At 47.0% G+C, this 24,365-nt stretch overlaps 1 protein-coding gene across 4 annotated transcripts in view; it reads left to right on the plus strand.

Annotated features, from left to right (window-relative positions):
- The first annotated feature begins 6 nt into the window (after positions 1 to 6).
- Positions 7 to 24,365, plus strand: part of FLNB (filamin B) — an 82,499-nt gene continuing 58,140 nt past the window's right edge. For all 4 annotated transcript variants that reach the window (XM_026078877.1, XM_026078874.1, XM_026078876.1 and 1 more), the window contains exon 1: positions 7 to 301. In XM_026078877.1, coding sequence (XP_025934662.1) covers positions 10 to 301 — 292 coding nt within the window. In that variant the 5' untranslated portion in view covers positions 7 to 9. The remainder of the gene's footprint in view (positions 302 to 24,365) is intronic.

A 24,365-nucleotide genomic window follows, 5' to 3' on the forward strand; every position in this document is an offset into this window, starting at 1 on the left:
GACGGCGAGATGCCGGCCACCGAGAAGGACCTGGCGGAGGACGCGCCCTGGAAGCGCATCCAGCAGAACACCTTCACCCGCTGGTGCAACGAGCACCTGCGCTGCGTCAACAAGCGCATCGGCAACCTGCAGCACGACCTCAGCGACGGGCTGCGCCTCATCGCGCTGCTCGAGGTGCTCAGCCAGAAGCGCATGTACCGCAAGTACCACCAGCGGCCCACCTTCCGCCAGATGCAGCTGGAGAACGTCTCGGTGGCCCTCGAGTTCCTGGAGCGGGAGAGCATCAAGCTCGTCTCCATCGGTGAGTGCCGCGGGGGGAGAGGCTGTCGCGTAACTTACTTAGTTTTGCTTTAGGCGGACCTTTGCCCCCCTCCCCGTAACGTGGAAGCGGGTGTGAGCGGCGGAGGTGGCAGTGTGCAAAACGGAGGGATTTCTGCTTTTTTTTTTTTCTTTTTTCTTTTTCTTCCTGCTCTCGGAAAGAGCAGGTATTTGAGGCTTAGCAAAGTGTTGCTTAATAGCTGTGTGCTCAGCGTGTGCCGTGGGGTTGTTGCTGCAAAGCCAGCTGAGAGGATTAAACCCCTTGTTCTCCTTATTGTTTGTTATCATTATTATTTTTTTAGGTGAGGCTTTGCTTTCAGATAACTTGCCCACACAAAGAAGCACAACACCAAAGTGTTTTCTGTCTCTGCGCAGACACGGTTTCCCTAAACACCATCTCCTGAAAACAGTCGAGCCAAGTAACGTAAACTCCGACACTGCTAGCATCAACATGTGTCACAGCCGGTCTCTGATATGGTGCTGAGGCCGAAGCTGTCGTCAGTCCAGGTGTTAGAGATACACGGCTACCGCAGCTGGTGGAGCAGCGTTAGGAGGCTGCTCTTGCTCGTTAGAGCCCAGCAGATGATGCCAGCGGTCAGGCGAGCGTGGATGCGTGTTTAAGTGCAGTTGCAGCTTATGTGCTGTGTTTAAACAGCGCAGCACTTTCTCCTTCACCTTTCTGCAGTGTGAAGGTCGTGGGTAGAACAAGTGCAAGGACCACTGCTATCTCGTAGAGATAGGCGGCTCGAGCTGATGCCGTGGCCTTGCTGGTGCTGTGCGTGGCGGTCTGCAACGCATGGGTGGGTGCAATTGCTAGGTGCCTGTCAGTCAGTTCAGGAAAGAGGCTGGTGGCATGCAAGTCGAACTGCAAATGATCCCTCAGGAATGCATGCGGTGACCGTTTCTCGGGAATAGCTCAGGTGTGGCCAGAACAAAATCTGTAAAGCAGTAATTTGAATGCTTTAGAGATGCCTGGGAAGGTATTTGAATGCCTTTGCAAGAACTTAGTTCTCTGCCAGATAATTCAAATTACTGTAGCCTGATGACTCTGGCCTCAGTGAATTACACAGCTGAATTTGGGTAAGTGTAGTTCTGCTCAATTGTCTAAAACTCTTGACCAAGGTGAAAGTTGTTTCCCTTCAGAGGCATTAGCTACAATAGTGAGAAAATAGAAACTTTGGCATGTGTTCTCGTAGCCAGAAGTCCTCTCTAGAGACCGGTGGCTCGGGGTGGGCACCCTGAGCTTCCTCGCTGCCAAGGCGTAGAAGATGCACTTAAAGTGAGGACCATTGGGACCTGACTGCCTGGCTGCTCCCACAGGAGAAAACAGCTCACATGCTTCCCTCTGGGAACAAAACTGGTGCTGGCTCTTTGCTCAGAGGTGCATTTTCTTTACACAGTGGGTGTTTTAAATTGCAGCTTCCTACCTCTTCAGTTAAGCTTTCTTCTGCCGACTGTCAAGGCTGCAGTGTTTTGAACTTACCCTTATGCTACAGCTGTTGGAAAAGCTTGTTACCAATAGCAGTGCTAAGAGGGGGCAGGCGCTTCCCTCCTACTGTATTGTTTGCCTTAGGAAAACCTTGCTGCTACAGCTGCCTTCCTATTTGTCTTTGCGACTTCCCGAGGGATACTGGTTTGGGAGACCGACATTAGCCTGGTCAGGTCTGGTTTCCAGTGACTTCCTTTCTAGAAACGCCGTAGCAGCAGTGCAGGGGTATTACAGGATTGGGTTTAGCTGCAGAGTAGGTGTAACTGTTGAAGACTCGTCTGTTTTGCGGATTACTTGCATTGCGGATTACTTGCATTGTATTGGCTGTTATAAACGCAACTTAAAGCTGAAGCTGCAGAAAATGAAATTACTGTGGCTGCTGGTGCCTTTACCCTATTCCCACCTCGGTACTAAGGAGTGTTTATAGCTCGATCTGTGCTATGCCGCCAGAACAGGAGCCAAGCGGTAGCATAGGAGTCCTGCTATACGAACAAGCTGAGCCACTCCTGAAAAAACATCCTGAACTCACTTTCCAAAAAAGACATTCAAAGTAAACCTTACGGAGGAGTTCCACTTGGCTAAATGGGCCAAAACTTGTGCTCTCTTTTGCAGGCATAGGTTAGTCAGTAAAACGGTACCTGCCCATAGGAACGTATTTTTTTTTCCCCTGCAGTTGTATGTTCTGAAGAACTTGAGTGTGTTTTTTTTTTTTTTCTTTTTCTTCTTTTTTTTGGTCTCTTCTTTCGTGTTGCTGTACAAAAGCTAGGCCATAACAGGGTCTAGAACTATGCCTAATTAAAGGCTTTTAGATGGAGAGCTTTCATGGTAATGTTGTTCTTTAGGGCCAGCTTGCATGGTTCTGAGTTGAATTAGTCAGGAAAACCTGGCAGCTGTGACTGCTTAATTTCTAGCATTAATAACACCATCAAATCGCTGTTAAACAGATACAGTACATGTTCCAGTTAAACTTAATTTCCAGGATTTTTATAGAATACCTGTATTCTGGCTTAGCTACTGCTGCTGTACCGCAACCCATACTCTTTAGCATTTTCAGTAGTAAGCCTTTTGGCATTCAATTATTGTCCATTTAAAATAAATCTGCCTATACAGAGATAAGATTTTGGTCAAACACAAAGCTTTTTTTTTTTTTTGATACACAGTTAATAGTCTAACCTGTCTTGCTGCTGTTACCCCTTATTTAGTAACTGCTCAGACAGTCTGTTAGTAGTTTTAAGATGCTTTTCTTCCTGCCATGATGTGTCTTCACTTCAGTGTAAATATGTAACTGCATGGTTGGACTGACCTACTATAAAATAGGTGTAATGCTCGATCTGTGTATTTTGGGCAACTCGTCAAAGGCAAAACGGAAAGCTCTGAGAAAGCTGTTAAGGCAATGCCTTGAACATGAAGGCATCTTCTGCTCGGTGTATGAGGTAGCTGCTTATGCTAGTGAAGTGTTAACGACTTAAGTCTAGCGTCCTGGTCCCCAACCCCCCCGCCTGCTAGACTGAAGATAATTGCAGATTCCTGGGTGCTGAGTGTGGCCTGTAGTGTGACAAACGCCGAGGAGTAGGAAGCTAGGAATGTGGAGTATAAGGAGTTTGCTCTTGGCCTTAGGATCAGATTGACTCTGGAGATTACATTGTATGGGAGCTGCATCATGCTTTAGGAAGAGCTACAGCAAATTGCTGAGAGATGACTGAGGCTGGGCTTGGCGCTCGCCTGGCTCCCAGAAACCCTGTTATCAAGCGGTAGAAGCCAACTGATTGGGCTTAGGAACAAGACTTCAGTGTCTGAAGGCTGACAGATAGTTTTTTGACTGACCTGATAAGCTGCTCTGGACCTTATAGAAGACAGGTCTGATGCACACTGCTTGGGTGCAGTTGGGTGCCTCTTTGCACTGTTCTCGTGGCCGTTGCGCGCCCTGCAGCCCCATATTGCTACCACGATGAGCGCAGAGCAGTTGGCTTGTTTGTTTGGTGGAGCTGCAATCCTGGACTGCAGCAGTCAGATTGATCAAACTGAAAAAAAACGTGTGGTTTCTCTTTGGGCTGTGCTTTCGCTAGATTAGTGAGCTGATTTGACTTGCTGTGCAGCTGCAGGATGTTGAGTGCTGATGCAAGTGAATAGGTGGGAAGAAGCAGCCAAGGGTCATGTGCTGGTGCTGCTGCCTGCTCCTGTGGCACTGATCTGATGTCAGCATCAGGTGTAGTTTTGCATTTGGCTCTAGGTTTTGTTTTTGTGATTGTCATGAGTCCCACTGCAGTGCTTGGAGGGAGCGGAGCTGTGCCAGTGGAAAATGGGTGGGGAGTATATGGGCTTATAATAATGGTCTACTGGTATAAGTACAGAACTTGCCTTGTGAGGGTCTCAGTGGTGTCAGTGCTTCCTAGCTGTAGGAGTGAGTGCTTCTGGAAGGGACATCTTTCTGACCTAGCCTGCCCATCTTAACCTGTTTATCAAATGGGTTTTTGGTTAATGACCGAGTACTTGGTGCATGCGCTATGCCCTGTAGTGCAGACTTTCTGCATCAGTCTGCAGACCTCAACCATGCTCTAAAGGTGAAAGTAGCTTGACCTGAGAGTCCTTTGTCTGAGTACTGCTTTGAAATCTCATTTCAGGAAAACGGTTGGGAAACAACTGTGATCCCTAGGTTGATAAAACACCACAGGCTGACAAAGCAAACTTTGAATTTCTAGGGGAAATTTGCCTCCTCTAAAACTTGGTAAATGTATTATCCTGTAATACCTAGAGCTAGTTGCTTGAAAACAAACAAACAAATGTATTTTCAACCTGTGTACACCTAGGGTCTCTCTGTCCCCCTCCAGGTGCTATTAACACATCATAAGGAGGTAGTCAAGATACACTTGCATTCTGTCTACTACTTACCTTTTACTTCCCTGGAGGCTGTTTTCTGGAAAATATCCAGTGCGTCTTGGAAACAGGTTTCTGCTTCTTGGAAACGTGACACTTAATACTTCCCCTCTAGAATTATTTTTGATAGACTGACAATGGGCCTCACTACTGGAGCCTGGATGAGGCTTCAGTTTCTAAAAGCAGTTGATCTGCCCAGGACCTTCTGTTTCAATAGCTTGACTCTTGCTCTCCAAGGGAAAATGGCTTTGCACAGGACACTTGCTCCAAGTTACAGAAAACCTTAAGGTAGCTTAGGTGGACTGTTCTTGCATTCCTTTACATCTGAGTGGAAACTTGTAAACTGATCAAACCCTCAGTGAAATTACTTGGGACCGGTTAGACTAATGTGCTAAACAGCTTTTTATTTAAGGCACTGAAAACTATACCAGCTATTCAAGAAGGACTGAAGTCTTAACTGCTCCATATTCTAATGCTATGTGCTGTATTGACTTACATGGGATGTTTAAATCTAAATGGGTCAGGATAACTATTTTCCTAGCCTACAATTGTAATCTAAGAATGTGGTTAGCCTTGTGTGTGGCCATGCTTATGCATTCCCAGTATTGTTTGGTGTCTGCTGCAAGCGATGGAAAGTAAAACAATGATCTCTGAATCCCTGAAGCTTTAGAGGAATTCTGTTTTCTCTCTGCCATTCAGAAATAGATTTTGTGCTGCTAGTTTGGGATCTGAACAAGGGCCTGCTAAATTCAGACCACTAATACACACTAAACAAGCGCACCAAAGAGAAATGGTATGTTGCAGGCAAAGCTTGTGCGAGCAGACCTCCACTGCTGGGTAACGCTTGCCCAGGTCTCAGCCACAAGCATCAGGCGCACCTGTGCGCGCGTACCCCTCTTCCTTTACCACCTGATGTGCCTTTAGGGGATCGTGGACCTGGTCTGTAACTGTTTACAACAATGAAATTAAGCTGCAACCCTTGATGACCCAGGGTTTGGCTCTGTTAGAGCTTGGTACCAGTGTGCTTGAAGAGCCTGTCCCAGTGGTTATGGCTTAAAGATCATCAAGTCTTTCGTTCTTGGTTCCTCATGAGTTAGCAAGACTTTCTGTAGGTAGACCTCTAAGTTCCTGCGAGATCCTCCATGCTCTTCCTCTGTCCATACTGATAGTGCTACGCTCCCTCTTTCCAAAGTCTGCCCCAGTGGGGAAGGGGAGTTGTCTCTGACCAGATGCACCGAAGTAGTGATGGACACGTGGTAGGTAGAACTACATGAGGATGTGTTGCTGCAAACTGTTTGGACTTGGCAGGACAAAGAGAATAAGATATTCCAAGCATGTCTTGTGCTGGAGGAAGGAAATGCTGTGTAAATGAGTGTTAACTTGTGGGGGAAGAAGCCAAAACAAGATCTATGTGAAAAGGCTAAGGGAAAGCACTGCCCATCCTTTAGAGATCTAAGCTCTGTCTTTCTTTGCAGCTTTCGCTGTATGGCACTGCTCACAAAGCTGTTTTATTTGCAAGCTGAATTCATGCTAAAGGTAGGGAAACAGACATATGTCTTTTCCTGCTGTATTTAGGGTAATAGAAACAGCAGTTTTCATTTAAAAAAAGAAAACAAACTGTATGTGAAACCTGCACTATCTGCTTCTATATTTTTATCGATAGCTGTTGTTAGTTAGTGCCTGTCTGATAGCAGTGGGTACTTACCCACCCTTCTCATAGCAGATGTCTGGGTGAGGCACGCTGAGCTGACCTTTCTCTTCCAAGGTACTTGACCTTGGGTTCAGAGTTGAGTCAACTGAAATTTGAGGTTCTCTTGAATGGGCTAAGCAAGCTCAGCCTGTTGATTTGGATTAATGCGATGAAGCTCAAGTACAGGTTTTTTTCATAGGCCTTGCCTCTGGGGACTTGGCACAATTTTTTTTTTTCCCCTCTACAAGGTAAAAATGTAGCTCATGCTCCTTTTGCCTGTTTGTTTCTAATAAGGAAAGACCAGTACTACCTAATAGGGAAGACACAGGTGACTGATAAGGCAAGTCTGAGATCCTGTACTTGAAAGCCTTGCAGAGACTGTACACTGTCATAACCAGATGGTCCTCTGGACTGCAGCACTGATGTGTCTGACTTGTCTGTGGACAAGACTGAAGCTTTCTGTCCCTTCCTGCAACTAGCCTTGAGTTCCGCAGGTGTCTGCATAACATCTGGCACATCAGAGTGAAGAATGGATCTGCTTTGGGCTCTGGGTGCGACCAAAGATTGTGGTTGCTAGATTGTGATTTCTGGTGTAAATGGTATTCTGCTCTAAGCACTTGGGAGTCTAATGTCACAGTAAGATATAGGCAATATCTTGTTTTCACCCAGCTAGTATGTTCCAGCACTAATACAACCCTTGCAAGAAGAGAAAGTGTGTGTGTGTAAACAAGCTAAGCCACTTTAAACAACGGCCAAACACAGCTTTACCCAAGTTCCTGAGGAAGCCTGGATTGTCTTGCATGACATCCTCTTTGCTGAATAATGCACCAAACATTCTCCTGCCTTAAAACCACCTGGGAGGGGGCAGAGGCTGGAGCAGTGAGTCCTGTCTCCGCTGGCGTGATGGATTGGGGTTATTTGGACCTCCTGCTGATACTGCCCTTGGAACAAAGCAGTCATAGCTTTTTAATAAACCGTCTGAGAGGAATGGTGATATTCATATGGCTGCATGGTCTAGCTGTTAATGAGATTTCCTCCAAGTTTGTTAGGTAATGGTGGTCTTCTGCTTCTCGCAATTTACACAAGCAGACAGCTAATCTGATTGGAAGGAATTAATATTTAGGGAAGACTAAATCTCTAATCACTCTAAAGCATAAACTCTGCTCATATTTCAGGGTAACTTTCTCTGGGTCAGTGAAATATAGCAGCTTTTTGTGATCAGCCTGAGAAGTTGTTGGTGGTATTACTTTGAGTATCAGGGCAGCGATCTTCCTTATGAAGGGGCAGATTAGTTCTGCTAATAGCAGTGGCCGGTGGCATGAACGACCCTGCCAACGGTACTCAGTAATAGCTCAAAAAAGGCTGTGGGCTCTAATGGCATGGCATCATGGGCTGCAGCTTCAGGGCCCTCTGTAAATCGTGATGCGTTTGCTCTTCAGAGCACTGAGTTACTCTAGTATGTGCTAGCAGGGCTCCATGGCAGCCACAGCTCTCCCCAAAGCTGGGTTGTCTCTGAGGGAAGGCGGGTGCAGACAGATTGCCACCCCAAAACCAGCCTGCCTGCTGGGAGGGCCGCCTGCCCTGCAAGGGGAAGGAACACAGCCCATGGAGAAAGGGGATAGCTTTGGCAATGGGAGTCTTGGAGCAGCTCTGACAGTTAATGCTCATTTTGGTAACGTGCTTTTGGAAGTAGAAATCTTGCTCAGCAGCAAGCAAACGATATAGGTGTGCCGGAGACGGCTGTAGCTGTGGTATTGCAAAATAACGGATGTAGCTGTCCTAGACCTTTGAGACTGCGGTAAAATCGGTGAGAACAGTTTATGCTGTGGGTGAATTATTGTCATAACCACTTCCTCTCACGCCCTCCGTTAGTGTGAGCCGAGTCAATGCAAGAATCCACTGAAACCGTACTCGAGGATACGCCTGTTGGGAACGACAAGCCAAGACTGGGCAAGGCTTGCGACAGACCCGCGTCCCGGTGCCGCTGAGGCATACCCTCGTGGGCGGCAGTGCCGGGCGGCGCGTGAACAGGGTGGGTGCCGTGCTGCGGCAATGGGCTGGAGGCTGTCGGCGGCTCTCTGGTCTTGTCGCGCAGTTTGGGAGGCTTGCTGTCCCCTGCAAGCCTGGGTGGGGTGGAGGCATTTGCGACACTGGCCGCAGGCCCTCCGCGTTGCTGCTTTGCAGCAGAGCAATAACCGAAAGCGGTGAGGCCACCCTTCCTGCTAGCTTGCGGCTGGTGCGTTTCCACCCACTTGCGCTGAAATCTGGAGGGCGCTTCAAACCGACTGCTCTGGCCTCCGAGACGAGCTGCCGTCAGAGCTGTTAAATGCTGCTTTCTGAAAAGCCGGTCCCCATGCCCTGTGCAGGTGTTGCTAGTAAGTCTGTGCCATGAAATTGCCAAACCTGAAGGTGCTGGTGGTGTGCTTTCTTGTACCAGATGGTCCTGCTTGGCTCTAGCTTGCGGTATTGTACTGCAACACCCGCTGCCGTTGCAGACTAACCGGAGCGCTTTGGTGGCTGCCTACTGGTTTTGATTAGTCTATGGCTATTCTTGTGAGGAGACAGAACGCATGTGTATGTATTTCTAAGCTTATGCTAAAGGGCACTGTCAGGGCTAGTGGGCCTAAAAGGAGCCGTAGGTGGCAGCTCCTGAACTGTGTTATGTAAACATGCTTTTGAAGTGACTGCTTTTGAGCCGTGCAGCAGAAAGCACGATGCATGGAGCTGTGATAGCAAATTCGTGTGCTCTGAGCAGATGTCTGTGATGAATAACCTTCAGGTTCACCTAAGCAGAGGAGGCAATGTGCTGTTCCCCTTGACCAGATACTAACTCACAATAACTAGTCCTTCTTGTAATTGGTATGCTTAACTGTTTCACACCCCCTTTTTCTTGCATCAATTTTGCGGCACAGATGCAGTACAATTTTACTGAACTTCTAAAAGGAGCATACCAGCAAGTCAGTTCTGGGAGATAGTTTAGGTCTCAAAGCTAAAACAGGCAGAAGTACATCTTGGGCTTGACCTTTAGCTTTGTGCATGTCCTGCATTTGTCATGAGTACTTGCACTCCCTCTCTGCTAATAGTAGGTCCTTCTCTATGCTTAGACTGCACTATTGAAAAGCCCAAGCTAACGGGTACTGCGTAGGGCCCTATGGTTTGACTTTGTGTCTTGCTGGTTGGGAACTGGCAGTATGACAAAAAACTTCTATCTGCCATGGTGTGAGACACGTATCTTGGATTAATCTGACTTCCTTTGATCCCCACTACAGAATAGAGAACACTGGCTTGCTAAACAAGCTGGTGTCAAACTGTTGTCTTGACAGCACAAGTTATCAAATGTTACTTCATATTGATAGCTAGATAGTGAATTTCAGCAAGGTTTCCTTCTCTTTGCAAGGCTCTGAATAATTCTGCTCACTGCTCTCCAGATAATCCAAAGCACGAGCATTTCTGAGCACTGAATCAACTGATCTTGTTTGCGTTTGTCTGAGTTATTCCACAAACACGGGAAAAGGTGCTTCAGTGTAAGGACTAGAAACAAGATCACTGCTGGATTTTAAGAACAGAAGCTTTTGTGAATTGTGGCTTCTGAGCTGATTTGGACCAGCTTGCTCAGACACCTGGCTGCTTCTGCAGAGCTGCTGCTTGCTGCAGTTGTTGTTACTAGCAGTGGTTCTCTGGGTTGTCATTTGCTTGTCACGTGGCTTGTTACCAAATTCCCCTGTGGGGGAAGAGTTGGTATCCGAACAGATTTAACATACCAACTGTGGGAAGACTTAGGATGCCGATCGCATTGTTTCAGCTTCGTTCTGGCTGTTGATTAACACCACTGTGGCTGCATGCAAATATCTGATAGCTTATGTAACTGCTTGCACAGAATCAATGATCTGATTAGAAGTCAAATAGAATAATCCTCCAGAGACAACTGAAGCTGTTTCCTTTTGGTAACTCTTAGGCTTGTGGGAAAAATATAACTATATAGAAAAATAAGGGTGGTGACTGCTAGGAGAAGAATGTGGGGACACTTGAAAAAGTGGTAATTTCCAGTGCCACAGCCCAAGCTCAGCAGCGCTGGACATCGTAGCTGTCAGATTTCAGGACAGAGACCTTGGGGCTCTTAGACTGTCCTGTAGATGCCCTCTGTAGCAGTGGAGTCTTAATGCTCTTGACTTGTGAATGGTTCCCCCTTCCAGTGTGCATGTGCAGACTGCAACCATAACAGCCCTAAGCTTACTGGCAGTAGACTTGTTGCCTTTGACCAGCTAAGGACCTCTTAAAAACTGCTCTTTGGAGATTCCTGTGCAAAATAGTTAAAAATTACTTTGTTCCTAAGCTGCATGTCTCCATGAAATGGGCAAAATGGGGTGTGGTGAATCTTGCTCAAAAACTCTGTTTGCTGAAGTGGGCAGAGAAATGTCTTTCTGCTCCTTTGGGGACTTGGAGCCTCTGTTCTCCCCAAAGGGGTGCAGAGGAAGGATGTTCCCTTCTTTATAGACACGAAGTTGAGCTTATATGCGAGAATGAAGTTTACAGTTGATGAAAACTAACATGGTGCTAGATGTGGAAACTCCCAGCAGCTGGTGTTTCTACATGAGTTTTGTGGTATGGATATGTGGCCCTGCATACTTGTACAAGCGTACAGTGTCTAGTGTCTGAAGCACCTTTGAGTCTTTGGTCTTAGCAGTAGAGGATATGGGTACATGCTAGACAGCTGAACAGTTGCATCAAGTATGGGTGGTCAAAGAGAAGAGAAGTCTTACCACAAATCCAGTACAGCTAATACTGGTGAAAGACTCCTGTTGATATAGGCTAGCTGTATGCTAATAGAGCAAATTTTTTACTGATAGTACTGTCCTGACCTAACCTGAATAATGAGCAAGAACAAGCATTGTCAGCTCAATCAGTTGTCAAGGGCCAAGTAAGACTTTATGGACTATGCAAGCTAGCGAGGAGTGCCTGCAGATAACCTGTCCTGGACTTGAATCAGTGCACTCGTAAGTACTCAGCAGAGCTATACAGAAGCAGGCCTGGCTCACAGGTAGCCAGTTACAGTTTTTGCACCCAAAAAAAGTTGGATAACTCTGAACTTGTCTTCCCTGTGGTCCAGATTCTCCCCCAATGTATCGAGGGGGAAGATGACTAATTAAAGTTTTTCATTGAGCTCACTACCACTTTAAAGCTTGGAAGGCAAAGCCCTGACCTTGGTGCTGTCATAGCTAGATGATTAGTGGCTGCTAAGTGAGCATTACTGGACAAGCTAATGACTTGCAGACATCTGCAGCTGTAAAGACAGGAGCATATGGGACTCCTGAACAAGGCTAATGTAGAGGCCTTGTCCCAGAGAGAATTAACCCTATCGCCACTAGGATCCTTACTTGCTGTGAGCCTTGGCTCATGAAATACATATTGCAAAGATTATTGGGCATATTCTTAGATTTTTCTCAATATGAGTGAGATGCAGCAGCTTTGGAAGTCAAATGTACAGGACCTTTGGTGCTACCCTGGTCTGAGACATTTTCATGCATCTTAATTGGGTGAAATTTGAAAGTTGAAGCACTCACCATCCTTCCATCGCTAAAATAACCTTGGACCAGCTGTCTGTATTCTGATGTTGACGATGTCATGAAGTGAGATAGAGATGTGCTACCCCTTTAGGGTCAGGACTGCACTGGCTGGGACAGAAGGTTGCTTGTCCTGGCTGGCTCTGGCTCTGCCTGCTCTGCTCTGGTAGAGCTTTCTTCCTGGGGTGCAGCTCAGGTGCACCATGCCATACCACCAGCTCGTGGGCTTTCAGTTCTCTCAATTGAAAGGTCGAAGTGATGGCAACAGACCTGCAGCTCACCACTAGTATCTGCTGGGAACTTAAAAATATCCAGCTTCTAAAAGTGAGGAGTTCAGCCTGGAAAGCGCTTTCTGAAAGGAAATTATCAGGGGTTATCTGACAAGGATAACTTACGGGGCTCCCTGAGCTGGTTCTCTTTGCAATGAAATCAAGTTCTGGTATGTGCTCTGGCTCACTGGCCAGAGCCCCCAGCCTGAGTCTTGGGGTGACCTTGAGGCTGTTTTCTTTTTCCGGAGGTAGGGCTGAGTTTGGCCTGTGTTTCTGTGCATGCCTCCTGGGAGCTCCTCATCCCATTTTGAGTTTCTGTTAGAAGTATCCGAGCTGAAAGTTGGCTTCTGCATGTTTTAAATCCTTGCAGAATGGACTAATGGACTCCTTCCCTGCAAGACACTTATGCAAAGTGGTGACGGGCTATGGTTTTGGGGCCTGCCTCATGCTTCAGCACTGCAGAACAGGTAAAACGACGGACTGACAGGCAAGGCCGCTACACCAGCAGCGATGGACTTGAGTAAGAAGTTGCTAGTTCAGTTACTGGAAACAGCCGAGATGTCTGGAGTTGCCCAAAGTTAAAGCTCTGCTAAATGACCCTAATTCCAACGGGGATGCCTGCCTGACACTAGCAGCACAAAATTCTGCTTCAACAGATCTATTACAGATTTTGCTGTGGTATTATAGCATAGCTCTGAGCTCAGTACTTAAAACTAAGGAAGTACCTCTTCTGATATGGATAAATAACTGAAGCTAAACTATGTACATGTAACAGGTTTTTAATTGCAAGGCGGGAAAGCAAACTGTTTAATGCGAACTGCTGCAGCTATTGGTCAAAAACACTGCCTAAGGCAGAGGAAGGTTAAACATTTTAATTAACCAGCTTTATTACTTAAATATAGGTTTTAACAAGCTGCAGAATATTTCATATTGTAGCTGTAAGAAAAATAATTCAGACTTCTGAAACAGTATCTGGACAGCGAAAGTATTCAAGCTGAAACACAGAAGCTAAAATGAGCAGCCCTGTCCCCATCTAGGAATAGGACAAGTACCTGTAGTTCTTGTTCTGGCTGGCTGGAGGCAACAGCTAGGCATGTTACTAAGCGTTTTTCATGGTGAAATTGAGGAAATGATGATAGACAGAGCAGCCTAACTTTGTACCTAACCTGGTAGTCTTAAAAGTTCTCCTAAGTAACGTATAATGGGTGTAGCCACAGGAGCCAGCTTCTGAATCCCAGAAGGGCAGTCTGGTCTTACGCAGGCTAAACGAGACTTGCCTGTCTCTGGATCTGTGTACAATTAATCTGTTCTGGGATAACATGGATTTAGTCCCTGGGCACTGACTGCTGTGTAAATAGCAGGCCAACGGTGTGCTTGTGCATATGTGTAGAAATGTTAATGGTACCTAAACTACCTAAGGCAGAGACATGTTGCTCCTTGGTGTGGAACACATGGCAGACTGCCTCGGTGCATAGATCTCTTGCATTCCTAACGGAGCTCGTCTTTAAAAACACGGAGAGATGAGCAGCTTGTCTTTAGGGCGTTGATACCTGGACAGTCTGGTCCTCAGACTTCAGTACTACTGATTGGTGTGAAATCAGGTGATGTTACGGAGGGGGGTCACAGAGCAGTGCATCCTGCAGTACAGCTGCAGCTATTCCAGCTCCAGCAAAACCTCCCCTAAAGCCAGTGCTGCTTTTTTTGTCGTCTTAAAAATGCAGAATACAATAGGCTCACAAATGCGAACAATGCGAGACTGCAGATTAAAAACTAGATCTTGGAGCTGGCGACTGTCTGGGTGATTGCCTGCACCCTGCTCGGTGAGCATGTGGTGTGACATGGTGCTGTCCCTGGGAACCTCGGAGGAAGCTGCGAGCTTGCTGAGCGTGGAGACGCTTGTGTGAAGCGTGTAGTCGTGGTTCTGGAGCTGAACGCCTTGAAGTCCGGCAGCGGGAGAGCAAAGGTGGTTTCCCTCTTAGCTCTGGCTAGCTCCAAAGTGCCGTTAGCAGCCAGAGCCTGTCACGCTTGAGCAGCTCCTGACAAAGTTGGCTTCGGCTGACCTTGTTAAATGCACTGAGGTCCTTCTGCTTCTTGTTACAGGCAAGCGCGCTGGCCGGGGGCGCCTGGCCTGCGGAGGAGGCGTCTGGCGGGAGGGGGGGAGCCAGCGAAATGGTTCCTCCATTGCCGCGCAGAAACGGAGCTCGCGCTCGGTGCGGTGCGGGACCGCCCGCACGTGACAGTGGCTCTGCGGGAGCTGCGCCGGGTCGGCCCGCAGCAGCGGACGCGAGCCGGAGACCTGGGAGATGGCGTGGGGCCATGCAAGGCTCGCGCCTTGGTGGTGGCTGCGCCGTGCAGGCAGCCCTGGCTCCGCTCCGAGGTGCAGCATGAAACTCTGGCGTTGGGGTGGGGGGGAGAGGAGGAACGGGTACACAAATCTGCACTAAACAGCTGGGGCTAATATGTGCTAAAGCTGTACCATTAATTCCATATGGTGCTGCTTAAGGTGCTCAGGGACCACCCATACAGCGTGCTGCTTTGCAGATTCACTGCTGCTCTCCTGGCTTTTTGAAGCCTCCTCTCAAAAGAGGCCTGTCTGATAGTGGCTGCCGTGATCAGATGAATTATCTGGGCCTCAAGCCAAACGTCTATTCCTTATGTTAGCAGCTTTTAGCTGAAACCGTATAAACACAATGCTGTCCTATGTGGAATGTTAAACATACAGGTCTTAAATCTCTACTGTGCAGGGGAGAGCCTTGCGCTCAACATTATGAGCAGATGGAAGTGTGTTTACTTCTGGGTTGTACAAGTATACAAAATTATGCTTAAACGACTTCACTGCTTTTTCCAGAAAGAATGGAAAGCCTGTTCCTTCAAGAAGCAGCTGCACAAGACTGACTGACTTGTTCTGCCTTTGTTTTAAGGCTTGACCTTCTAGGAAGAAAGTGGCCTCCTTTATTTTTAGAAAAGGGACAGTCATGATTTCCAGTGGAGGGGAGGATAGGTATCAATATATGAAAGCTAATAAAGAACAAACATCTGGCTGGCTTAGATGCAAAAGCATTAAGACATCTTCATAGTGGTCATGGAAAAGCAAAAGTGCTGTGCAGAGTAATAAAATAAAATTAAAAAAACAACTGCCCCCCCAAACTAATCCTCTAGCTCTTTCTCTGTAAGTAGAACTAACAAATAAGGGTTGTTAGTTCATGAGGGTGAAAGAGGTGCAGTGACTTGGATGCTTGCCGGGGTTGTAGCAGAAGAGCAATGGGAGCGTATGTCTGTAGTGACCATCTAACTGCCTCCAGTGTCCTTGCTTGGAGCGCAGCCATAGAAAGGGGCTTGGTTTATACAGACTTTTCATGACATCTTCCCGATTGGCACTTGCACAGCGGTGTTGTAATGGTGGCTAGAGTTCAGCGGCGAGAGTGCAGCTGACTTCCAGGCAGTCTGCACCATCTTGGCAATGCTGAATTGCAGCGGGTTGTTATGGAGCATGAACGTCAGCGGGGAAACTGCTTCTCTGAGGAGACAAGATGTGTTCTCGTGGCAATATGCAGATGTAGGGCTGTATTCAATGCTGAGTTTTTGTGCTAAGAGTGCCCACTTCCATCTCAATGTGGAAGTTAATTGTCAAAATGACTTAGACATTGGGGAGAGATTTTTAGGACAACTGGCCCTCTCAGGAGTGGGGTGTGATTGCTTGTAGAGAGCTGCTTTTCCTATTGCTTCTCAGGAAGTGGTAGGATAGAGATAGCTGACCTTCTGAAATCCTGGAATAATCTTATCGCTAAACTACAGACAACTGCAGAGTATCTGGAACGGGCTATCTGTGCTTAAATGTGTTGGAAAAGCTCTGTGGAAGTGTGCTGTAGTGTTTGGTGTTCAGAATCCATGCAGATAGTAGCCTTGATGCTCTCCAGTTGCTAGACAAACCACAAGTCTTTTGAGGAGCTAAAATAACTGGCAAGGTATTTTCTGGACTGTTACCAACCCAGGACCACGAAGTATGCTCCAGTCTTGAGCTCTTCAGCCTTGCAGCATGAAGTGGAGCTTGGTTGAGCTGTGCAGGGCTGCATGAATGGGGATTTCCTTCTAACAGTCCTCTGTCAGTGCAGTGATTCTGGTTTCAGACGGAAAAACTGAATCTCAGGGTATGTTGTGGCCAAGGATTTCCCCAAACAGTAATCACTTCTGATAATTTCCAACGTGTTGGTTTTGGCTTCAGAAATTCCATCCACTGCAGCTTTAGTGCTTGGCGTCTGCTGCAGAGAAGACGTTAGACAGCCATATCTGAATAGGCTCATTTATCTCGGCAGAATTTTACATGCTGTTTCTTATAGCTATCTTGACCTACCCCCAGTGTGAGTAAACATGCTCTTCAGTAATGCAGAGGTCACCCTGGCGTCTGGAAACCTCTGGATTGCTTGTTGCTGTTCGGCCTTGCAGCTCTCAGCAAAGGTACCTGATGTTGTAACGTAAAAGCACTGAGGAAGCAGCTGGCAGCATTTTAGACCCAGGTCTAAAATGGGAGAAGGATGGTGCAATGATGCAGATGGGGCCGTTGCAAATCTGAGCGGAGACGGTGAAGTCAGGACCTGGTTACAGAGCAGTGGCTTTCCTGAGCGGGCACGGAGCAGTTTCCTGTGCTGGTGGTGCACTGGTCTGAGGCTCTGCTCCACGGAGGTGCTGGGGACTAATGCCACTGGTATCTGGCTTGCCCGGAGTCTATTTATACTGCAGGACTTTGCTTTTTTGTTTCATCCCCCCCCCCTTTTTTTTCCCTTTTTTTTCCCCCCTGCCCTCAGACTATGTGGCTGCCTCCAAATGGGGGGGGGTCGCTCCTGGTAGGCCAGTGCAATTGGACTGCTTTAAGGCTACGCTTTCTGCTGTCCTTTCCTAGCCCCCTTCCCCATGCTCTGGTCCAGGATTGGGGAAAACAGTGTGAAGTAGCTGCTGCTTCTACCCGGAGTTACGGTGCAGGGTCTTGCCCCGCTGTTTCAGTTGCTTCTCGGATAGCGCCGTGGGGGCGCGGGGCTCGGGGGGGTCATGGTGCTGCTGCCTCTGCGCCCTTCCCTTTGCCTCCCTTCAGCCCTTCCCTGCTCGCTGCTGCCAGCCTGGAGAAGGGAGGTTTCCTCCTCTCTCCCTCCTTTCCCCTCATTCGGCAGAAATCCGCTCTCCAGGAGCCGCAGCCGCGCTGTGCTGCGCTGCCGTGCCTCCCGCGCGGGCAGCTCCGGCTTCCCCAAAGCCGCGCCGCGGCCCCTCGGCAGGGGCAGGCCGCGCGAGCAGCACCGTCCTTGCAGCGCTGACGCCGTTTGCGTCTCGTCGCCGTTCTGGCAGAGCCTCTCTCTGCTGCGGAGCTGCTGACTGGGTGGAGGTGTCTAAATGAAAGCGCTGTTCCGAGTTAGGCCATCTCGGTCCTTCTTGGGCACTGTACGACTTGCTTGGGCGGAAAGAGGGGCCTTTTTCTCTTTTTACCTCCCAGCTGCTTCTCTCGCCCCTTCTCTGTCTCCAGTACGTGCTGATGTCCGAGGGGGGAGTTTCCTGCTCCCCCTTGGTTAAGGGCAGGGACCTTCCTGCAGCAGTTCCGGGTCTAACGACGCAGCGCTAACGGCCTGTCACCCAGAGCCGCTGGCAGGCCTGGGGGGTCCTTGCAAGAGCTAATGGGTTTCTTTAACCTTGGTGGAATCTGAAATAAACTAGCAAGGCTTTAAATTATTTCTGCAGAGATCGTTACAGTGCTGTCATGCTTCAGGGAGCATGCTTAGTTTGGTTGTGTTAAACCTGCTGACTCTTAAGGCTGTTTTTATCAGCTCAGCCTTGCTGATCAAGGCTTGGTTTTCCAGTTGTGTAAGCGTGTGGTGTGCCTTTTCTGTTTGCATGCGTGCATGAAATAATCTCCAGTTTATCAGACTCCTAGACAAGTATTTCTTGCTAAGCTTAGACAATTTCATATTCGACTGAAATTTTAATGCCTCACTTCAATTCAAAGGCAGCAAGTTCTATTTTGATAGCAGTGCTGCTGACTCAAATGTACCATCCCGCGAAAGCAAAGCCTTGCTGCGTTGCAGCAAATGCACCGTCCTGTGGCGAAGAGGGGCTGGGCGTCAAGTCGCCCCCTCTTTCGCCGACGGCTGGCGGGAAGGTGCTGCCAGGACACGAGCGCTGCTGAAGCCGGGCGGCTCCGGGGGCTCCGGCACCAGCGGAGAGATGAGCTCAGCAGCAGGGAATGCGTGCGGCGACAGGGCCGGTGCTCCCCGTGCCTGTTGTCAGCCCCGTTTCGTCGATGATGTCATCAGCCGCGGCGTGCACCGCGGGGCGCGAGGGCGCGGGAACGGCTCCGCAGCCCTTCTCCAGCGGGAGCCGGAGATTATTATTATTTTTATTGTTATTAGCGCGGGGCACCGGCGGGCGCCCCGGTTAACGAGCAGGGTTTCCAGCCCCGGCGGTGGCGAGCGGAGCGGGCCGGCTGGCAGGCTGCCCCGCGGCGCTGGCAGGGGACGAGCTCGCTGCAAACAAAGCCGCGCTTATGAAAACTTGCTGGCGTAAAAAGACCGAACATTCAGGCTGCCTTTTTTTTTTAAGGATCGCAAATAATGTGTGGTGCAGTTTCTATGTGTGACTCAGCTGGTGGCTGGTTATCTGCATTCACGGCGCTGCAGCTGCAGGGGGGACCAATTTGGCAGTGAGCAAATGGCTCTTCCATAGCTGGTGCGAATGGTAGCTCTTATTCTCATTTTGGTATTACATCCTTGCTTTCCATTAGTCCAGTTTCAGCAGCATGCAGACAGCATTGGGCCCTGCTTGTGCCTCTGGAAGTGCTTTTCTCAAGCAGCCTGGCTTATCCTGCAGTTCCTCTGCTGGTGGGTTGCTCCTGGTGGCAGCACTGCCAAACCCAAATATCCGCCTGCCGCTTGCTTTCTTCTTGGCAGAGATGTTCCCGAGCTGCACTCGGCACACGCGTGCACCAGGTGGGTTGTGCACTACCAACTTCTGCTCGTGGCTTCTCCAACATCAGAGCAACACACTTTCCTTGTCATGCCCACATATGTAACTTCGTATATGGCTCTTAAAGCAACAGAAGCACTAGGTGTCTTCAGGGTGGAAGTATTAAGGAATTTGATCTTAAGCCACCCTTAGTTTGACTTTTTTTCCCCCCACCCTAACAGTTTCTGTTTTGAAATTCTTGTGACTTCTTCCAACTCCCTTGGGTTTCCACTTGTTTTTGAAGAAACTGGTTTGGTGGCTGTTGCTATTACACTGCTAGCTAAAACTTGCTTCATGTTATACTTTACTCTTCTGGATGTGAGAAGTATAATCTAGGTGCCCATTGATAAGTTATCTTAATCTGTATTTCACTCTTGTGAGCCCCTGTGGTTTGATCTTTTCTTATTCTTTTCTGCATTAAAGCTCTCCCCTCCCTCCCCCCAAGCCTACACTGAAAGGGCTGAATTTGAACTTGTTTTTACAGTTGACTTTCACCTCATGAGAGATTCTTTGAGGTCCAACATGCACCAGCAAGAAGTACAGGGCCATGGATGTGATTGCAGCCTGAAGATCTCTGACAAACCTGGATGGCTTGAAATCCAGTTAAAGTAAAATCTTAACTGTTGAAACCCCTGAATCGCAGGGTTTAATTTCTCAAGTCCCAAAATGAATCTCTTGCGCAGGATCTTGACAAAGAGGAAAATGCCCCCCCCACTCCCACCACCCTACTCCCCTCTTGCAAAAACTGGTTTTGCATCTTCTAACTGAGTGCTGATCTGGACACAGAGTATTATTACAAGCCTCCACTCAGCATCACGCTCCTCTGAAAACTCACTTTGTAAAAAGCTTAGTAGATCTGATGTGTAAAGGGTATCACTTACACTTCCTTAAGATACAGGTAATGCCTTGACACCCTTTAGTAAAGGCGACCACTGGCTGTGTCTGGATGCTGTCTTGGCACTATGCAAAAACTAAGCCAGGAAAGAACGAAGAGTTGGTATTCAGGTAAGCTGGATGCAGAGGAACAGTTCTTTTATGTAGAACAAACTGCAAACACCGCTGAAGTCAAGATGTAATCAGTCTGGAGTTTGTTGCCATTAGAGGCTAGCAGATCATAGCTAGGAATCTAAGAAACTGGCCAAAATTCAACTACTTTGATGCCAACTATGTGAGACAAGCACAGCTTGTGCTTTCACTGGGTAAGCTGGCTGCATGCTTCCAGAGGACAAGCTATGCTCTGAGGTCTGCAAAGTTGCGAGGTGGACCTAGGCGTAAGGGGTCATTGAAGGAAATGGTTGAAGTATGTTTCTCAAAGCAGAAAGGAACCCATGTAATTGATTTACAGACGTATCCCTACAGAGGATGTTACTAATGTCTTTAGCAGGCACAGTAAGCCTGTGGAGCGAACACATACTGGATGCTTCAGCAAAGAATTTCCTTAGACAGCTTGCTCGGCTTCGTCTCATCTGCATACTTCTGTTTGGCGTGCACAAACGGTGCAGAGGAGGACCTTGAAAGAGCTCAACGAATGTGGAGTTTTAACTGTTGCAGAATATTAAGCCCTAATGAGTGCTTGATTTTTGCCCCCCTACAATTGTTTTAGCTTTTTGACAAAGGGATGAGAATAATTAGCAGTGGGAAAGTGATCAGACTACCAAATATCAGGATTTAAAGTTTCTAAGATCTAGACATAAATGTGTAACTGAGGGGAACTTTGTGCACTCTGAAGTTCCATTTGTATCTGGAAACTTGGAATAAGGGCTGTTGCTGGGACTGCTTCTTTGTTTTGTATTAAGGGCCATATGTTCTGAGTTCTTCCTGCATATGAGGGTATAAAGCCAAACGGTAAATGGGGAAGATGCAAGATTGGAAGGTGACCACTTTTTTAGAGGAGCTGAATGTTACGATCAGTGCTGTCTGACTGAGGTAGAACTTCCACCAACAGTAGACCAACAGTAAAACTTCTGAGATGACTTTGCTCAGGTAGCAACTGAGTCATGTTGACTACAGCCTCAACCAAGCAATTGCATGTTGAAAAAAAATAAAATTAACTACTTAAAGTTGCTTTTTCAGTCCTTCATTTGTTTCACAAGACTTAACACAGGCTGTATTACTAGCTCAATTTAGTAAGGAAGCTGTCTGCTGCTCTAGCTTATCTTATTTCCACTAATTGTCTGACAGAAAATGACTTGAAGCTCTACTGTAGGGCAGAGTTCAAGGAGTGTTGCCACAGTTTGTCTAATACTTGTGTGCTTAATCTGAATATAAAGCTGACTTGCACAAGAGCAAACGATACTATTCACAAACCTTGGATTTTTTTTTGTAATCAGAATAACTTAGTTTTAAAGACGCCACTGAAGGTCATGTAGTCTAAGCACCGTACTCAGAACAGGTCCAACTAGATCAAATTGCTCAAGGCAGCGTTGAGTTTGAATATCTCTGAGGATGGAGATTTTACAGTTTCTCTGAGCTTCTGTTCCACTATGCAACAGTTCCTCACATAGTTTTTTCCTAAAAATCTGCTTGGAATTTTCATGTTGCAACTTGAAACCCTTTGAGCAGAGGAATGATGGAACTTCTGTTCTGCGTCTGGGACAAGATCTTCTGTTAAAAGCTTGGTTTTGCTCTGGAAACCATGTTTCTTTCCATACAGAGTTGACTGAAACGAAAGTTGTACTCTGGGCTGGGAGAAAGCCCAAAGAGGGCAAGTGAAGCTGTTTCAGAAGGTTCCTAAGATCACAGGAATTTCTCTTGAAGCACAAGCTCTTGAAATCAAGTGATGGTAGATTACAAGTTTAATAAATATTCTTAAAAGCTCTGAAGAAGGCTTAGAATGAAATTGTGGCATATCCTAGGTGCTTAGACTAAATGCAAAAGACACTGAATTAGTCATGGATATTGTGACTTAATGGGCCTAAGATGGCTATATTTAAAGAGCCAACATCAAGTGGGGAATGTTACTCTCCAGCTTGCTAGTGCACAAAACTGTAGGGAGAGTTTAGAGGTCTCTACTGGAGTAGATAAATTTGCAAGCTTCAAATCAAGGTCAAGTTTCAGAGCTGTGGCACTTGCTGTTGGGCTTGGTACAAGGGAAAATGCAGAGTACCAAGCTCTGCAGCTTTGGCAGCTTTCCACTTGGTAAGTTGGGATGTGAGGTCTGTTGCAGCCCAAGCCATAAAAATGGCACACGTTTGTCTTGGGATGGTCACATTTTTGGCTTAAACTAGTTACAACACTGGCTCAGAGCTAGGTACTAAAATGTCTTAACTCTGTGCTTTAAAGAGTGTGATATTAACAGTCCAAGTGTAACATATCATGTTAGTATTCAGTGTAGAGCAACAATTATAAATCATCTTGAGTAGTTTAAACTTGGTTCCTTTTCAAGATTTAAATTGGTGGTGTGTACTGCAGGCCTTATGGAATCTCCATAATCCATTTTTTGGGCTGGTTGCCACTTAGTTAATAGGATAATAAAAGGGTAAGAATTACAATCTAGACTCTGAGGTGTGATGGAGGAAACAAACTGGCTCTGGTTCAGTCTGTTCTCCTCTTCACCCTACCAGGCAGCCACTTAAATGCTAATAGCTGACTAAGAAGCAGGATACTCCTACATAAAATTTAATGTTGTAGGCTATATATAGCGGTGTGTGTGTTTTTAAACTGAAGAGTGAGTGCTTGCTTGTTCAATGCTGATGTTAATTCTGCAGAACAACTTAAGTCTGGTTGGCAGGTTCTCCTGAACAGTCATCGTGTAGGTAATGTTAAGCCGCAGCAGAACGCCAGGGCTTCTAACTTCAGCTCTGCAGCAGGCTGACTTAAATGTGTTCCTGCAAATTACTTCTGATTTAATGCATCAAAACAAAGACTTCATGCTGCTTGATGGTTATTGCTCTTTTGTTGCCATCTGGTAATTTTATAGGAGGAATGCAAGCTACAATTAGAGTAACTGAGGTAAAAATATGTATTAAACAATGGAGGTGGGAATAAAGGCTGCTGTTAAATCCAAACATGAGTGTTTCTACTTATTCCTGGTTCTGGACCATCTGTCTAGCCATGGTAATATGCAGACTGTTTGAAAGTGGTCACTTAGCAGCGTTCACAAATTCAGAGTCACAGCTGACTGTTGACAGAACTTGCATGTATCAGGCCAAAACTATTGTGTCCTTTGCAAACTTCTGCATCCTGCGAACTTTGCTGTTCTAGATGACACTACTAAAGCCAATCTTTGTTTCCAGCAGAGTACAAGTCTTGATAAATATTGTTTTGAGGCAGGCGAAAAGTTGTGGCACTCGAGCTATGAATTCCTAGGTTATACCCATGCTCTCCATAAAACCATCATTTGGAAGTACAAGGCAAATGGAACTCTGCAGCTATCCTGCTCTCTGCCCTGCTGCTGCACATACTAGTGGTGTGACTCAGTTGTTGAGTTGTTGAGGCATACCCCAAAGCGTGTCTTCTCATACTCCATAAAGTTAATCACTGAATGACTGTATTCTGGCATATGTGTGCTTGGAGCTTACAGAGATTAATTCATGCTTCAAACATGAATAAAGTAAATTATGTGGATCACTGCATTTTCTTGAAAGAAAAAAAAAAAAGCAAGTTGTCTATAACGGTTCTGCAAAGAATTTTTCAGGCCTGCTACATTATCCTGGTGGACAAGATGCAATGACTCACTTCTATAGCCCTGGTGGAAGGCAGGGAGCCACTGCTGTTGCCATCAGTTGGCACAGGGAGAAGTCCTTGAATCTTGGGAGACTTGCATCTTGCCACGAAGTAAATACACGCTTGGAAAATGAGACAAATTCACCTACTGCAGACTCTACCCAGGCTTGTCAGGGCAGACTCCTCACTGTTACCCAGGGCAGGATAAGCCCGTAAGGAGAAGTTAGTACATTCAGGTTGGTCCAAGAGCAGAAGTGAAGCCTGATAACAGTAGAGAAAACTCTTGCTCCAGCAGTCTTTAAATAATGAGAGATGAAGTCTAGTTCTTTGAAAGCTGCCATGTGGAGATGCTTCTTGGTGTATCCAATGAGGGGGTGAGCATAACCTAAAACCTTAAGCTTTTATCCTCAGAGTTGTGTGAATCTGCTATAGTGCCTCTAGCACAGCTGAAAGCAGACGGTTTGCTTGTATATACCGAACTTATCAAAGCTGAATGCCAAACTGCTGGTAGTGGAAAT

This window comes from Apteryx rowi, unplaced genomic scaffold (genome assembly GCF_003343035.1).
Source record: "Apteryx rowi isolate R43461 unplaced genomic scaffold, aptRow1 scaffold_49, whole genome shotgun sequence".
Lineage (NCBI taxonomy): Eukaryota > Metazoa > Chordata > Aves > Apterygiformes > Apterygidae > Apteryx > Apteryx rowi.